Source organism: Boleophthalmus pectinirostris, unplaced genomic scaffold, assembly GCF_026225935.1.
Source record: "Boleophthalmus pectinirostris isolate CB_2022bp ecotype Guang Dong unplaced genomic scaffold, ASM2622593v1 HiC_scaffold_13, whole genome shotgun sequence".
Lineage (NCBI taxonomy): Eukaryota > Metazoa > Chordata > Actinopteri > Gobiiformes > Gobiidae > Boleophthalmus > Boleophthalmus pectinirostris.
Genome location: NW_026571036.1, coordinates 13,661,856 through 13,680,627, shown reverse-complemented (window position 1 = coordinate 13,680,627; position 18,772 = coordinate 13,661,856). Strand labels below are relative to the sequence as shown.

At 39.0% G+C, this 18,772-nt stretch overlaps 1 protein-coding gene across 2 annotated transcripts in view; it reads left to right on the top strand.

The window, feature by feature from the left end:
* nt5dc1 (5'-nucleotidase domain containing 1) overlaps positions 1–18,772 on the top strand; it is a 37,484-nt gene that overhangs the window by 9,867 nt on the left and 8,845 nt on the right. For both annotated transcript variants that reach the window (XM_055149632.1, XM_020941990.2), the window contains exons 7-9: positions 12,812–12,986; positions 13,797–13,894; positions 15,078–15,199. In XM_055149632.1, the coding sequence (XP_055005607.1) occupies positions 12,812–12,986; positions 13,797–13,894; positions 15,078–15,199 (395 nt within the window). The remainder of the gene's footprint in view (positions 1–12,811; positions 12,987–13,796; positions 13,895–15,077; positions 15,200–18,772) is intronic.

Genomic DNA, 18,772 nt, shown 5'->3' with positions numbered 1-18,772 from the left:
CTCTCTCTGCTGGGCAGGGTGTCTCTAGGAAGGGTCCGCTCTAAGCATTGTTTTGGGCCCCACATTATTAGGACGCCCCAGACATGAGTCAGTGCCCTGTGGCTTTAATTAACTGCAGGGAAGGAAGCCAGCTCTGTTTTTCACATCACGTTTGGTGCCTTTTCAAACTGTCTGACAGGTTTTTTTTTGTTTTTTGTTGTTTTTTTGTAGGTTTTTTTTTTTTTTTTTTTTTTCATTTTTTAAAGAGATAGTCATTTATTTTTTCAGTGTAACTTTTTCCTAGTTGCTTGTTGTTTGCAGATTGCTATGACAAGAATTCTTGCTATCCATTGAGTGTGTGTTATCATTCAAATCCTGCTCTTGGTGTGACAACTATGTGCGAAGTAGTTGACAAAAGTAATTACATGTTTTTGTGCCTGAAGCGGGAAAGCAGGCTAAACATAGTGTCCTGAAGCAGGGAAATGACACTGGCGTAGACTGAGTATTTTAATAAACCGAATTCGCCACTAAGAGCCATTTGGAGCTTTATGAATGGACCTCCTTGATACAATTATAGGGTGCCTTTGGAAAAGGTTAGAAGCTTGACTGACCTGAGAAACGAAAACAACCCAAATCCACTGCAGCCATCTTGTCTTCCTTGACAGGTTCATCTCATTCACACAAGATTATGGTGCACTGCATTATAATATTTTATGAGATACTTTTGTTTGTGTCACAATTAAGGGTAATTTATATCTCAGGCTACTTTGCCTTGCAGGCCTGCAAAAGTCTGCAGTTGAAACTTGACTCAAAACTAAGTCTTGTCAGTAATTCTACTCACTGTTTGTGTTTAAGGTATCACTCTTACACTAGGATTTAAACATGTTCTTTTCAAAAGCACTTGTATACAGGATACGGCTGGGGTCCAATTCAAACAGGTCTGCTCTGATTCTTCAGTTATTGCTTGTGATTTGGGGCCTGAGTTGTTTGATGATATAAATATACAGAGAGCAGATTTCTTGCTTATGAAATCAAATTTAACTCTCATTTTCAGATTTATTTTGGTGCAGCTAATGACTTGTTAGATCTTATTATCCCAATCAAAGCAGAGTAAGTGGTATAATGGGTCTATTTCATGATGTATAATAATGCTGTTTATTCTGGGTGTAGTTTGAGCCCTGCCTGTACCTGCCGCTCTGTGAGGGTGTGCCGTCGGGCTGGACCCAGGACCATTACATTTAAAAGCTTGTGCTTTCTTCATTATGGGAATTTACGGTGAACTCCTCGTCCTAAATTCTGGTGTATGTATTCCCAGTATTCGACACATTGTGAATGTTGCACTGGTAAGTTTTAGTATGATCCTAGTTGTACAGAAAATATTGTATACATGATTTTTTACAGTCATTGTATACTGTACATGAAATCTGACACAGTTGAGATGGTTGCCAGCGCAGCAGACAAACAACAGACTTTCATCTTGGTGCATTACTCACTTTTTTAAACAGTCTATTCTATAAAAAGCTCCACCACAGCTGTGACTGGAGGTTAACACAATGTATGCACCGTGCGGGTGTCGCCCAGAACATTGTGACTACGCAGACAGCCGGCTGGAGGCCAAAACAGATTCTGACACTTAGTTACTCCATAGCTCTTTGTTACACAAATATAGATTATTATTAAGTAGTAATTGGTTTATGAAATAAATCTATTTGCATCTGCTAATGACTAACCAAGATATACTCAAGAGATACTCTGTGAGCCCCATATGGCAACAGTGAATCAAAACCAACCAAAATTAACAATTTTGAGCATATAACAGTAGATTAAATCATATTTAATCCTTATTCATCCCATTTCTGTTTTAATCAGTATAAATTTTCCTTGCTCTATATAGATTATCATAAATCATCAGGTGTTGGCTCCTTTTACTGCCCTGCTGTTCTTTAGGGTACTGTTCCCCAGAAATCTTTTCATTTTCTGATTTCTAGAGTTACTAGGTTGAAATGTCATCTGATCTGAGTAATCTTTTTTTTTGATTATTCAGATCTATGTTGCTTTTGACAAATAAAGTAATGCAAAAAACACAACCTAATGGAGTAAAGACAAAACACTGAACAAAGTATGTTAAAGATTGATATATATGAAAAATCAGCTCTAATTATTGGGTTCTCTTATAAGTTACCATATGTATGTGTACCCAGTGTGTGGACAAATTCAAACTATTCACCAACACATGCATGCTCCTCCTTACTAAAAGTGTGAGGCGAGGACATGAGAGTCCAATATAGCAAACCAAGAGGAGTCGAGCCCTAAAGGCACTCATTGGTTTTGGTGTGACTGTATTTCTGGGGCCGGTGAGGAGTTATCACTGAACCATTCTTAGTGATATGGACGCTGCTAAAGCTGCTTATTCTGTCCGATCCAAACGTGCTCAAGTCACGAATAGCACTTATCTCATGAGTGGGATAAATGTCTTTGGTTGATTCTGGCCACAGCTAAAGATACATTGAGAAAACCTTGAGTGGCTAGTGCCGCAATTCAAATACCGGTACTCCCTATGAAGGACCAGAGTTTCATATGGGCTATAATATGACAAGTGAAATGCCAAGTAAAACTATATTTTTGTACTCTGTAAACAGTGAATAAAATCATAATAACACCATTCCCGGGTCAGTTTGGGGTCAGTTACCACTACATTATATTACATGTTTCTTTTGCTTGGCTGCTCTTAGGTTGTGAAAGTCTGAGTCATTGATGAAATAAATGGGACTGTAGAAGAAGGATGCACCGATTCAGCTTTTTCACTTCTGATATAAGGATAGAAAATGGCATTTATTTACTTAAAATGGTTAACTTATTACACAAGACATCCTTATTCTTCAAATAACTACTGAACAGCTTTGTATGAATGAAAGTTCAAACAAAATCAACCTGTAAATGGCCTTAATATACCCAGTTTAAGGAAATTAAAGATCTTTGGTACAAATATCTGTATTGGTGCATCCCTACTTTACAGTCACACACTTCTGTAGTTGCCAGGTACATTCGGCTCTATGGCCTTTGTGTTAATGGGTGAAACATTGGCTATGGTGGTTGTAGCTATGCATTATTATCAGATTTTGTGAGCTAAAAAACTATGAAAATGACATATAAACAGCAAAATCATCGTTTTTCATCCTGATCATGGTCCTTTGATTACCGTATTTTCCGGGTGATAAGGCGCTCCGGGTTATAAGACTTACTGTCGTTTTCCCGAACTTTTTTCACATATAAACCGCACCGGACTATAAGGCACGTTTAAACGAAACAACAGTTAGGTAAATCAGTCAAACTTTATTTAACGTGTTTACTCGTTACGTTAACTCTCAACTTTGTTCATTTGTAACACGTAAAAAACAAAAACTGTCTGAGACCGATAAATTGTCAGCGTATTCACAATAACTCATAATTGTTCGGTTATAACTAAAAATAACACATTAGGGCGTTTTCATACCGCTAGTTCGATTATTTGGTCCGCACCAAGTAATATAATTGTTATTATGTAGCAAATACACTCCAGTGTGGTCCGCTCTCACACCGGCTGGTTCGATTGACGTGTCTCCGTTTCCCGGTAAAACAGCGATACCTCCAGTTATCAACACCGATGTTCCTGTTAATACCACTCCTCGTCTCAAATTATCATCATGAACTCATAAAACAGCAACATGTAGAACTTTGTACAAACTCACCGCATCAGCCCAGAGTTCGGGTAACAGCAGCAGCCAACAGCGCTCACAGTAGCGCGCAGCTCCTCGGGACGGGGCTGAGGTCTGGTCCTTGGTCTGGTCCTTGGTCTTCTGTCGTCCTACAAGCGCGTTGGTCAGATGGTCCGGAGGCTCCATCCTCCATGTGCTTTTTCCAAACTGTGGCGAGCAAGACCAGTGCTTCATGGAGTCCGAGCGGGTACGTTCAGTCGTCTGCGCGCTGTTTCCGTGCGGGAAAAGCAAGAATGCGCTGTGGACTACAGGTCCGGACGGGCTGCTCTGGTCCTCCGCGCTCAAGAACGCGGCTGGTTCCGAGGTGGTACAGCATCCGGACAGAAGCGTGAGTCCAGTTTGGTTTGTTATATGTTGTTCTGAGCGTCCGTCCTCCGCACATATGGTTCTTCCCGGGGAAAGCGCTTCCTCAGGTCGAGGCTCCCCGCTCCAGCTCCTCTGAGCCCGGCCTGAACTGGAGCTGCCCCCGCTGGTTCGGGACTCTGGTTTGGATCTAGTCCGACTGCATTTCTCACACTAAAAGCAGGGACTTTTTGAAGTTGTATCAATTGAATAGGCTATTGCCATAAAATTATTTGGTTAATTAAAGCCTAAAATAACAAATGCTGGTTGGTACATGATCACGGGGAACACCGGGACCTCTCTGTGCGTGCAGGTCGTGAACAGACGTACGCACCCCCAATTTTGACTCACTCTGGAGCCACATGTTCGCACACTGGTACTTGCTCTGATCTTCGTGTATTACATTCTCTGTATTGGCTATTGTTGGTAAAATAATTCGGAAATGAATCGCGGCTGCGTCTGGACAACAATCTGTTACTGCGCTGGAGTCGCAGATCAATAAGGACGGAGATGTGTGGAAAAAGCCATCCGGTCTCTTAAGGTAAACTTCTCGCAGCCAGTCGCTCATCTTTCCCTCGTCCACAGGAAAAATGAGGAATCACAGTATGTATTACTTCGCGATGCTGCTGACTACGGTAGCCGTAATGCTGCAAGTGGTGCGGCTTTGTCGTTTACTGAAGTTGTACTCGAACACTCGCGTAAATTCATATAAAAGGCGCGCAGTCGTTTTTGGAGTCTTAAGGCCGCGCCTAATCGTCCGGAAAATACGGTACTCACATCAGAATTAACGGTCTACATGTCATTTAAATCAGGGGTCCCCAACCCCTGGGTTGCGGCCCAGTACCGCGCAACCCCCCTCCCATACGCATCTCTAAATCAGAACTAAACCAGGACTAAAACAAGGTCTAAACCAGGTCTATAATCAGGTCTAAACCAGGTCTAAACCAGGACTAAACCAGAACTAAAACCAGGATTAAAACCAGAACTAAAACCAGGACTAAACCAGGACTGAACAGGTCTAAACCAGGTCTAAAACCAGGATTTAACCAGGACTAAACCATTACACAGTATTTAACAGGACTAAACCAGGTCTAAAACCAGGTATAAACCAGGTCTAAAACCAGGACTAAACCAGGACTGAACAGGTCTAAAACAGGACTAAGCCAGGACTAAGCCAGGACTAAAACAGGATTTAACAGGGCTAAGCCAAGTCAAAACCAGGTCTAAAACCAGGATTTAACCAGGACTAAAACAGGATTTAACAGGACTAAACCATGACTTAAACCAGGTCTAAACCTTGTCTAAAACAAGGACTAAACCAGGATTAAATATTGTCTGACATAAAACCGGTCCGTCGCTCTAAAAAGTTTGGGGACCACTGATTTAAATAATTTTAAACTCAAGAAATCAGATCATCAGGTTTTGGTGTGCATGTAAACTTCGCCATTGTGTGGGAGACAGTAGAACATCTTGGTTTCCTCTTACCATGAGAAGCAAACCTTATGTTGTACTATAATTAGCGGGTGGAGTTGGTGTTCTACTGTGTGAGAACCCTGATACCCTGTTTGTATAGAGCAAGAGTCGATGATTGTGGTGAAACTTGAACCAGATGAGAAAAATGTAAGCTTTTAATCAGCATTTTATTAGCTGCAAGAGAGTTCAACCATTCTGTGTAGTGAACCAAAATGTCCAGGATGTGCCAAGTGGAGCTGAGGCATGGCACCAGTGTTTATGGTAAATGGTAAACCAGCCAATCCCAAGTTTAACGTCAGCACTTTCATCTGTAACATGGCATTAAGATGCAAAAATACCAGATCACTCTCATTGAATGCACCACTACTTGGACCACTCCTTCCCCTCCTGCCACGATGTCTGTACATCACCCATATATGAGTGTTAGACTAACTGTGCTGCTCTGCCACATGGCAACTTCATTTCTGTCCCTATTTCTTGTGGAGAGTTCTATAATCAAGTAATATAGTCAGATTTGTTAAGTGAATGTTGAAATATATTTTAGGATGTGAATATTATAACATGTAGCTTCATTTTAACTTCACTTTAATTTTTTGTAGTTCTTTTAATATTTGAGCTGTTGGGGTGTTGAATAATTAATATATATGACTAGGGATGTAACAATATTCAAAATCCCTCAAAACGATATTTTCACAATATGCATGTCACGGTACGGTATTTATTGTGATATTTTGTGGAGGCTAACAAAATTGTGAATATGCTACTTTTTCTTTTTAACATGCCTTGACAAGACTTAATCCAAAGTAATAAGATTTCTTCATGCTGTCTGTGCTGAAATGATGCAAAGGATCATGGTCTATGTAGTTCCCTCAGCTTTTTAGCTGATACTGCACCATAACAATGAATTTAAGCAAAGAGAATTGTAATTCGATTTGTGATGGCCCAAGATATTATTGTAAGACTTTTGACGATACAATATCATGATATATTTGGTTGTTATTGTTACATCCCTATATATGACTCATTGTAGATGCTAAGTAGCTTATATTTTATGAAATGGTACAAAAATGTTTTCCTGGACTTACCCTACTAAGCAGTTATATTGTCAGTGGCATGAAGAGATCTTCAGTATTTTTTGTTTATCTTTTACAGTACTTCCCATACTTCAAAATGTGCTGTAGTAACAGGCCTGTGTTTTGTAACCTGATCATACATTATAACTTCAGTTCTTCAGTTCACTAATTCACAGTGAATTAGTGTTTAGGTGCATGAGATGTTTTACTTTACTTTTCTTGTTACTAAATGTGTTTCACTATGCTGGATTCATTAAAATTACTTCTCTTTATTATTACAGATTTGCACACAGAGCTCTAGTTTTATAAGGCCCATATCAGTCCGAATAAGGCATGGAATCAACCTCAGTTTCAGCAGCGGGTGTATTTTTATTATGTAAATAGTCAATGGTCACATTTTTATTTAGCACTTTTCCAATATCAAGGCACTCAAAGCATTTTACATCAAGGAACCACTCACCCATTCACGCATACATTCGTACACCAGTGTATGCAGGCACTAAAAGCGAGGTGCATTAAGTGTCTTGCCCAAGGACACATTCATCTGTGGGAGATAGAATTGCATCGCCAACCTGTGGGTTAGTGGATTTGACCGCTCAACCAATGATGTTGACGCCAAGAGCAGGATTGAAATCACCAACCTTCGGATCAGTGGACAAATGCTCTACCAACTGAGCTACTGACGCCCATATTGAACACTTAATGCTGCCATCTCTAGTTCTAAACTAGCCCAAATCTTCTCCCATCAGAATAGAGCAGTTTGATATTCTCTGTGTGATGCTTGAGAACCTTTAATGTGTTCAGGAAAGGCAGGGCCGTACAGTTTACAGTGAGACTCAGACTGCTCCCCCTGTCTGCCCTGCCACTGTTACTGTGTGACTGCACTGGAAATGATCCTGGGGCTTTGATCTGCTGTGATAAGCTAATGTATGTTTTGCATGCAACAGTTCAGCCCTCACTTGTGTACAGTCATGTCTAAACATGGGGACTGTTTCTGTCTAGAATATCTTGAATGAATCACATATTTTCTCACAAATGTGTATCCATTTATAAATTGAACAAGTAAATAGACATCTATTCATATTTACACTTTGACGCTTTAGTGTGTGTAAAGCAACCTTGCAATGTTTACCATTAGAGCTGCAAGATTAATCATAATCTTGTCAAAATTGCAATTTCTGTGGACACACTTGGCAAAGTTGAAGTACCATAATTTACCTCACAAACAAATAAATCTCCTATCTTAATCTGCATAAAATAACAGCTTTCTCTGTAGTTTAGATCTGTGCAAACATATTCTGAAATGTGATTCTTGTATGGGTTTGTCAGTTCCTCAGTTTTGTCAGTTCTTCTAGACATGTTTTAAAACATAAACAGAATACTGTTATTAAAAGGAAATTGCAAATCTTCACAACTCCATTGTCAGAAATAGCTCAATTAGATATTTTTCCCAAAGCTCTATTAACAATGTGTTAAGCCTTTGACCTTCTTTACACACATGTATCCTCCAGTGTCCTGCAGTGACCTGTCCTTCAGCTGACTCTGCACATATACTGTAGGTCTTAAAGCAAAGACCAGCCTTTCTCTAAATACAGTAACATGTCGAGGGCAGAGGAGATATGAGAAAGCCCAGTCAATGGGTTTTAACAGTCTACGCACGTATACCGCTCCCTCATTCATCATGATTGTGCGAGTACAGCCAGGCCTGACCCCTCCTGCTCCACTTACCTGCCTCTCTCCCTTTATGAGTCAGCACTATCGTGTTAAACACATTTAAGCCTCAGGGTAATTTTACAGTGTGATTATTTCATAGTTCAAATACAGCTGCAGTATTGCCATATTAGACTGTAGGCATGGCTTAACATTAATGTTTTCCTCACACAATGTGGCTATTATTTCAGCTAAATGGCCCAAATTATGCCAAACTACCTTTTTATCTTTTAATGATATAATGTTACTTATGATTATCAAAACCATTTCTATGTATTTCCACATTTTAGGTGCTGGGAACATGCTGTTGAATAAACTAAAGCATAATGGGAAGTAGGTGCCCAATTTTCACTATAACCTATCCTAGACATAGGATAAGATCATAAAACTATTAATTCACATTTTTATAGTTTTTGTTGTTGTTGTTGTTGGTTTAAAGTTTCTCTAGGTTGTGTTTTAATTAAAAATACACTGCATTGCATCACTCATCACTTTATCCTCTACAGATATTGTATTGTACTTAAATCAACACAATTTCTGGCAATCAGCAATACTATTAATGAAACAAACCAAGGATACTATAGGCAGGAAATGTAGGAAATGGTGGCTATTGCTGCTAATTGGAAATCTGCTCCTATATGTCCCCATTTGACCCCATTTGGCCCAGCTGCTGTTGAGCCTGGCTGCATGTGTGAGACCCAGCCTCAGATGTAAAGGCAAAGATAAAGCTCTGTATATTTGGAGAGACTGCCTCTAAACATACATGTGGTTTAGTGTAATGACACATTCTGCTCTGCTCCACGTCACACTCCCCCACTGGGATCAGGGGCAAAAACCACAAAGCATACACTCTGGCGCTCGCCATTGTTCTGTCTTATCTTTGAGATTTTCATTCAAAGACAAGGTCTTTCAGACAGCAACTGCACATTTTACGTTTACTGTTTCGTATCAGCTAGTGTGTGCTATTGATTGGGACGGCTGGAAGGTATATGCTATACATGAGTTTTTAGTGATGAATGAAAAATGTATTTTCCAAGGCCATAACAAACAAGGTGAAGATTTGAAAAGCAGAACCCTGCACTCACACTTCAGTGCCACTGGGACAACCTGTCTGGTGCCACAGTGCATCACCTGAGACCCATCTCCATGATCTTGAGCTAGGCTTGGTCAGGACTTGGTCAGGATTACAGATATTGAATTGCAAGCTCATACCTAAATGCATTGTTTTGTTGCAGCACCACAACAAACAAATTATATATTAATCCTAAATATTGTACTGTGAGGGAATAGTGTGCTAATCTTGTACCATGAATTTTGGACATAATTATGTCCCTACTATTTGCATTCTCGTTATTTTCCAAAGGGAGAGTAGAATCTTCCCTTGTGGCCGGTGGTAAAAGTAAACGCTTGACTGTGAGGGATGTGCTGCAGTAATTTGTGGCCATGCTGCTAAAAAAGGCCTGAGACAGACAGCAGTGTTTTCCACAGGTGCAGTCTGGCCTCACAGACCTGCCGGTTACAAGTTCTGAACTGTGGAAAGAAAAATGTGCATGTGCCCCATGATAAGGGTAAATCTCCTTAGGGAGTCCTGGTGTGGTTGGCACTGGCGTCTCATAACAAGGACCTGGGTTTGATTTGCAGACAGTTTCCAACCTATCTGTAAGGATTAAAAAAAAATTCTACTGTGGTGCTGATACTGAAAAAAATACTGGATCTGATCTCTGCTTCTAAATATATAGACTGTAGCCATGTTCCAAATAGGAAGTGAGCATGAGCGTGCTTTCGGCTCCATCAACTCCACTTCAATTCACTTAACAGTATATTGAAAAACCGCTGCTCCTCTGTGTAACTGAAGCTGTCAGACTCTTCATTTTGGTCTTATAATGTTCTTATTAACCCACTGTACATGATCCTGGTGTTTTTATTTAGCTACTTTGTCAATAAATCAAGTAAATCATTAATAACAGACAAATCAGGTGCCTTCTTTCCCTGAGGTCGCTCCCGCTAGCGTTCGCAACAGGTTTGATTGACAGTGTTGCTGGTTACTGGTTCTTATGGTCACAGTTCCACATATGGAACTTTGCTCCACATTTGTCCCTATAACTGCTACCCTCAACAAGCTTCATCTGATTGGAGATGAATGCTATGAGTGACTTCACACTCCCTTAGTCCCCTCCTTTTTACAGTCTATGGATTGGGCATATAAATTGATGCACTGATGTAAAGACTGTTTGCTGGAGATTATTTGCTGGTCATAGTCAGCCCTGATTTTTTATTTATAGAAATTTGTTTTGTGTTGCTCAAGGGATAAATAACAGCTGCATATCATATTTGGAACAGATTTGTCTTATTTTACTTTTTGTTTAAAAGAAATAAATGCTGTTTTCAGTCTCTACACTCAGCAGATACTTAAAGTTATAGGACTGAAGTCAGTATCGGACCTAAAAACCTAATACTAGGGCTGTGTTATTAATCAATTAAATTTAATTAAATCAATACAATTTAATTAAAAGTTTAATCATATCAAGAGCCAATAATTTCAAGTCATCAGTGATATGCTTGATGTTTTTAATCGAGATGTCCACAGCCAATGGATTCAGTAAAAGCATGTGTTTTTTTTAATAGCACAGATTGAAAGTCTGTCTTGTTTAGGTTGATGAAATTAAAACAGTAGTATGCCAAAAAAAAGAAAAAGATTAATCTCCACATACAGGACTCTTATTTGGCTTGGAGGAGGGTCCCATCCAGCTTCCATGGAAATGTTATTCCTTTGGTTATAATTTCTCACAGTATGGCATAAAACTTATCTAGTTCCATGGTTTTAACTTTTTATTTCCATGAAATCATGCAATTGACCTTCTACCTCCAGAAAAAATTAAAAATTTAGATATATCCATACAAGGAAAAAACTATTGTTGTCATAAATCTTGCTGTATATTATTATCCTTGTTTGTATTTATATTAACTTTATCTATTCAGTATTCTTGTTGACATAGTGAGATTTTATCACTACTGTCTAGTGTCTGTTACTGCCTCAAGTTCATTTTATGTTTGTGATGTTTGGTTGTTTGTCTGTTAAGAGATAGTCATGATCCCAGCCGTTCTGTATAGATTGCCCGGGTCATTTTCACAGCTCATGACCACAGCGTTATGGCGGGTTGTGTGTTTGACTCTCTGCCCAGCCCCACACAAACCATCACACAAATCAGTATTTAAACCCGCCCATACAGACCCACGGAGACAGAGGGACAGAGCAGGAGAGTGTGGACACCGCTGTACACTGTATGAACTGTCCTCAACTTGAAACATAAAACATCCCTTTGTTAGATTAATTTGGTTCAGACAAGCATTTACACATAGGATGACCAACAGACACTTTTTTCATTGATGTCAGTAATGAATTGTGGTGTAGTGCTGGTGATTTACATTTCTTAAGAGACTTTAGTTCCAAAAAGCAGCACTACATTGACAGCAAAATATTTAATAGACTAAATCAAATTGAGGCCAAATTGAGGCTAAAGTTGTGAACTAAACTATACAATTTATTTATTACAAATTATGTCAAAATCACATCTTTTCTCATGAACCCAATCTTGTGTCTTGTCTCATCATATGTTTGCACCTATTGCTATTCCAATCCGTCTGTGTGTATTACTATGAATATAAACTGAGTCTGTCTCTCCATGTCCTTCTTTTCCAACAATTTGAGGTGCTATACACAGCCACTTACTCCAACTCCTAGTTACTTTCTGGATGCTCTTCATGATATTGTTTTTAAACTTTATGTATTTTCCTTTCATCGCCACAACTCCAGATTTAAGACTGTGTTGTTGCATTTTTGTTGCATTTCTGAACTCCATACGCACTTTCTGTGATGGGTAATTGTAAGTTTTGAACACTTTCATGTTGGCGGGAACTGTTCATGTGCTGTGCCGATGAAAAGCAGCTTGACTTTTGTCCCCATCTACAGGCAGAAAAGGTGATGTGCCTTTGAATTAAATATTTGTGGTGCTATACAATTCATTTGACAGCAGAGTGCAGTAGATCCATTTTTAAGACTTGAGGTTTAGCTACTGTTCAGTAAAATGTTGCTTTTAATTTAGATTATAAGAATTTATATGGGGCAACAGCAGAAAGGAGACGTGAGTTAGCTGAAGATTTTGTTATTTATTGGTACTTATATGTTAAAAGTCAGATTAAACAAGTTTAATCTGACTTTATGTAAATACATTGTTTCCTTGTACTTATTTTTTGGGGTTAAATAGTTGTTTTTGCTTGAACTCCCATGCAGTTGTAGTCTAGAAATACTGAATAGTTTTGAGAGCTTTTGCAACACTCCCTTTTTAGTTGACTAATCGATCAGCAGGGATTTCCTATTACAGCCCTAAACCATTATGCTGTCCACTTTTTCTGTACATTCAATATGAAAAATGGCAATGTATAAGTATAATATCTGACAGTGGTATGTTGTTTGTGCAGATGATGCTGGTACATACTTTCCATGTGTGAAGAGGGACCCCGGGCGGTACCTGCAGCCCTGCTCCGACTCGGTCAAGACCTGGCTCCGGACCATGAAGACCGCAGGCAAAGTGCTGCTGCTCATCACTAGCTCCCACAGCGACTACTGCCGCCTCATCTGTGAGCACGTGCTGGGGTGAGCCTCAGAAGCTAGAATGTCAGTTTGTCTCACCTAAATTTAAAAGTGCGCTGTGTAACTTTTCTGGCAGAGGGTCTGGCATTTTGCTTGTCTCAATGCAGATGGCAAAGGAGAAAGTCACTTTGTCGACTGGACAAAAGTTTATTTGGCCAAATATGTTTTTGTCCAGTCGAGAAACTGAATTTCTCCTTTCCCATGGATTCTACCTGGATGACTGAGGGATTTTTCACACATCTAAATGCAGATGTTATTGCTTTGCCTGGAATGTTCCACAGTATGGTATAAAACTTTACAGTTTACTACAGTTCATATCTGGGGCAAGTCAACCCTGATTACCGTAAGAATGCATGTATTTCAAGGATTTTGAGTGGCTCTAAAATACCTAGAATTGAAAAAATGCAGGATGAAGCAGTTTAAAACCATACCGTGGAACATTACAAGTAACAACACCTCCATGGAGACCCACATCGGAAAAGTCTTTGCAAAGAAAATTGAATTCAGTCCACTGATCTTTAGCTCAGAACTGATGAAGCCACTTGGGTGAGTAGTGAAACGTATTTACTCTTAAACCTTTTGTCCATTTGACAGAATTGAATTTTCTTTTGGGATGAAACCTACCTGGAAACTTGAGGGATTATACATGCCTCAGGAAAGTCATGTACTGTAATCCCAATTTTAATTAACATTTTAAATGTACCCCCCCATTGTATTCCCCCAGCACAATATGAATCAACACAGTGACACATAATGAGCCATGAGAAACATTGCGCCAGTGAAGTGTACAATTTCTTGTTTTATGCTTTCCAGGAAGGACTTTGAGGAACTGTTTGACGTCATCATCACAAACGCTCTGAAACCAGGCTTCTTCTCCCTGGTTCCCCATCAGAGGCCCTTCAGGAACCTGGGTCAGTGCTTACATTTCTCTCACATATCTCATTCACTCCTCATTTGGGAGTGGTAGGTACTCAGAGTGGCAGAAAGCAAAGTAGCTGAAGTGTCTTGCAAGTCAATCTCCGGTGCATGTAGAATTGATTAAATGCAAGATCTTGTCAAACTCACACTGACAATTGCAGGGTAGCATGGGTTGAATCCTGTCTTATCCCTATGTTTATTTAGACTGTGCTTAGACATGGGAAAGGACAATATTGTCAGCTTAGTGCAGCAGCTTAAAGTTGCTGGGGTAAACAGTTAGTGAATTATGACTTTACAAGCTCATCTAAGTAAATATTGGCACTGGCAGATGGCATTAAATGTGTTGGTTGGGAACAGACTAAGTGGTACTTGGCTGTTGTCATGTGAAGTCATAGTACTGATTTGTAAAGAGCTTTTGCAGTCTCCTGGTTTATGAAACATGATTATATGTACACAGGTCTAAAAATGTGTTTGGCAAATGTGTTTCTATCTATCTAAGATAGAAATTACCTGTTCTGCTTGTTGCATAGTAATAATTTTATTTATTTACATCAGCATGAATTTAATCCCAGACAAATTAAAGGACTGTTTTTTTGTTTTGTTATCTTGAGCAACTGAATGCTGAATGAAGTAACTTCCACTATGATTTCAAATGGACTTAAATATGGTTCCTCATTACTTATCTTAACCCATACACATTATTTAGTGTTGTGTAATGGCTGCGTCAATTAATCAACTAATCATTATTAGTCAACTATAAAAAATAAAACATAGTTTATTTTGATAATCATAACCAGGATTACGTAGCCTATAAAAACATACAAGACCTGTGTATAACAAAGATGTCAATAGATTAAAATGTCAAAAAGAATCAACAATTTTATCAATAATACACCATTTGTAAATATTCTCCTTTTAGAAGCCTTCAGTTGCCATATTTTGAGCTTTATTTGGTTTAAAAAGCATTTAAAAGGCTCAATGTACAATAAAAATAACCGTTTGCCTAGTTGACGGATCGTAAAATGTATTGCTGACTACTCAACTACTACAATAATCTTTATTTGCAACCTTGTAGTGTAAATGACCACTTAAGTACCATGTAGTATAAGAAGTGCCGGTTCACAACAGTATAGCTGATATTATGGCATTTGTTGACCCTCTGTCTTCTGTGTCCAGTGAACGACGTGGAGGAGAGTGAGGGCCTCCCGTCTCTGGACAAACCGGGCTGGTACTCTCAGGGAAACTGGCCCCACCTGCACGAACTGCTCAAGACCATGACTGGAAAACCAGAGCCCAAGGTACAGCAGACATTCCACAGACACACATATGTAATGGTGCAGGCAGAGAGCAAAAAATACACTGTACATCTGCAAATCACATCAACCACATAGTAGAGACGAAGTAATCAAAAGTATACTTACCCAGAGACTAATCAACACAAAAACAAGTATTTATATTGAAATTTGAACCAAATTTGAAGTATCTATATTGAGTGAAAAGATTAAAAATGGTGAGAAAAAATTAAGGGTTTTAGAATATTTGGAAATCATCAGTATTCATGTGTTTCAGCTTTCTGCAACCATTTTCTTCATTCAAAAGACATACTATTCAGTGTTAAATTGTAAATTGCTACATCAGCCGTTTTTCATTAATTAGATATTAGATAATATTAAAGAAATTTGTATTATATTTTCTTGAACATTTTTACTATTATTATTATGGTAGAATCAAGTTTTTCCTTAGTATTGAAATCAAGTTTTAAATTGTGACACTATAGGCAGTAGAACATGAGAATAATATTACATTTTCATCTTGTGTTGCATCAGGCAATATTAAAAATCTGCTTGTAGAAAAGTCCTTTTAAAGTCTAAAGCAGTGTTGCCCGGGTGTGGTCTTGGTGGAGTGTGTCAGCACCCAGACGCTGGCACACTCCAAGTGGATGAGAAGAGTGTGATAAATGAGCTGCAGCACATTCACAGAGGAGTGAGGGGAGAGCACCACGTCATGGGCTCACTGCCAGGTCAAGCAACACTCATATTTCATGTTCCAACTAACAACTATGACACGGGGTTTCCACTGAAGTCACGTGATCAAACTGATTCAACTAAATCCACAATATTTCACAAACATTCGGCTAATGTTAACAGACTTGGGCTGGTTCTTGCCACATCAGTCAAATATTGAGCACAAAACTAGTTCAGTGTTGAGCTGAATCATACACACTACAGTTTATTTTTTATTTTATTCACTTTTTAATGATTTACCGATAAATGATACATACTGAGCAGATAGCATATAAAGGTGCAACATGTAATTTTTTCTGGGGGATGGTAGAACCTGTTTGTCTGATGCATGTATAACATTATTTTATTGCTAAAATGCCTTACTGTGGAACCTTTTTTGGCAAAGCAAGAACACCTCCAGGGAGACAAGCAGCTGGCGGAGCCTCCACCAGAAATGTTAGGGTACTTTTTTTGTACTTTTTTTTTAACTTTTTTTTTTATGGAACTGTGTGGGCCATAATCCTTTGCTCATTTTTGGTATTAGAAATCTGTACTAAATTCAAATCTTGTAAAATGGACATTGTTACCCTAAACCAATGCAAACAACACCATACATTATCTAATTATCAACATTGTTAAGTGGGGCAGAATAATAACGGATGACCTGTTGACATGTAGGCAGATTAAGTTTGTGAGCATGTTTAAACCTGAAGTGAGGAAACTGCCGGGCTGTCAAAACGTCTTTGTGGAATTGAAAGAAAGGTGCACAAGCCTGAGGATAAAAGCAAAAAAAAGAACAAAGTCTGTTTTGAGGTTCTCGTAAGAGGCTGTTTTAGAGATGCTGCACTATGTAGCTTTTCTGATTTAGTGTCCAACATCTACTTCTATATATTATTGCTTTGCCTTGAATGTTCTACACAGTTTTCCCTTAAACCTGTCTATTTTGTACAGGTGTTTCTATTGCTCAATACCGTGAGTGATGTCGCCTCTCCCTAAATCAGACCTATAATTTGGCATGGCGGCATCACCTGCTTGTGTCCAGGGAGATAAGTTAATAATAAGTTTAATGCCAAGCTGTTGACCCTTCCAGGTAACAGCATATCATACAGCATACCAGATAAAAATCATACAGGCTGAACTCTCTAGTAAAACCAACACGTCATCAGACCCCCTCTCTCCCCCCTTCCCCCAGAGCAGGTCAATAGCCGTCTGTTTAAGCCATGTTCTGGACTCAGGAATGTGCTACGAGGCTGCTCTCAGATGACCCTGGGCTTTCTCCCCACTTTCACCTGAAGGTCTACAGCACAGCATTTGAGTGGCACTAGAGATGCTGTTTTGGATTAGAATTTTTGGTAAGAAAACTACAGAACGCTCTCCAGAATGCTTTCCAATAGCTTTCTGCAGTTCAAAGAAGTGGTAAGAATAGCTAGAATGTTGGCCAAGGAAACATTGTCTTTGAGTGTCCAAAAGCACTATATAAGTCTGATGTTTTATTATTATTAACTATTATAAAATATTATTGATATAAACTGGAAATGTAAACACTAACTAACCCTAACATTAATTGTAGACACCCTATGTAACCCCCTAAATTAAAGGTGCATTGTGTTGCTGTGCTCTTTTCCCTGGAAATGTTATTTCTTTGTCTGGAATTTTTCATAGTATGGCATTAAATCTTTCTATCTTAATGGAGACCGAAGCAGACCAAGTTACAGGTCAGATCTGTGAAGAGGTGCCCTGGCTCACAGTCAGAATTCCTGTTTTTATTTGTATTTTTGAGCTGTAAAACCACCTGTAATTGAATAAATGTAAGTAGAGTTGTTTAATGTCATACTGTGGAACATTGATGGACCGTCCAGTAGAAAAGGTGCACAGTGTACCTTTAAATATAAAAATACACTCTGATAATCTCAGTTGACAGCCACTTCCAAAAACATGTAAACATCTATTTCTAAAATGCCTACTAGTATGCGTGTATCTGAAAGGTAAAATTCTTACTTGAAAGACAGTACAACTCAAGACTACCTATCTGTATCACAGTCGCACACACATTCAGAGCCACAGCAGCTTCTCTGCACATCGCTGTTCAGTGTGAGAGAGGCTCCGGACGCCACAGACCCCAAAGACCCCACACCGTCCTGACACAATGGACGCCCTTTCACTTGGGTCCGGCGCTTACTGCTCTCGAGTGATAAGCTAAGACCTGGGCCCCATCTGTGTCAACGCTGTCATCTCCTCATAAGTGCACACGCTCAGCCTCAGCAGAAGAAATGGACTGCTCAATCATTAAAATAGGTTTGATATATTGCTCATGGCGCTTTTCTAGACACTTACTTGTTGAAATATTAAATAGATTCTTAGTCGTCATTCACATTGCTTTATTTTTTTCTCCATATCACTTGGTCCAATAATCCATTAAGGTAAAAAAGAAGCGTCTGACCCAAAAGAAAGAGGTCTGTGCAGTAGGTTTATTGAGTGGAGGAAAGTGTTGTGTGCGATAGGAATTTATAAAAAAAAAAAGAACAAAAAGCATGGGGTTTGGAAACAAAGGAGGGAAGCTGCATTACTGGATGTTGAGGTTCGAGAATAGCGTCGATTTGGTTGACAAAAGTATTGAAAATCAGGTACTAAAACTAGTATCAAAACTTGATACTCATTTGTGTAAGTGTTGACATTTAAAAAGTCACATTCACACGACGGAAATGAACCTTCCCTGAATAGCTTTTGAATGATCTTGAGCTGTATCAAAACTAGTGTAAGACCACATAGTATACACCCATGGACCACTATGGAACCTACCCTGGACGACTGAGGGATTACACAAATATAAGGCAGCATCGTTATACAAAAGAAAGTATTTTATTTAAT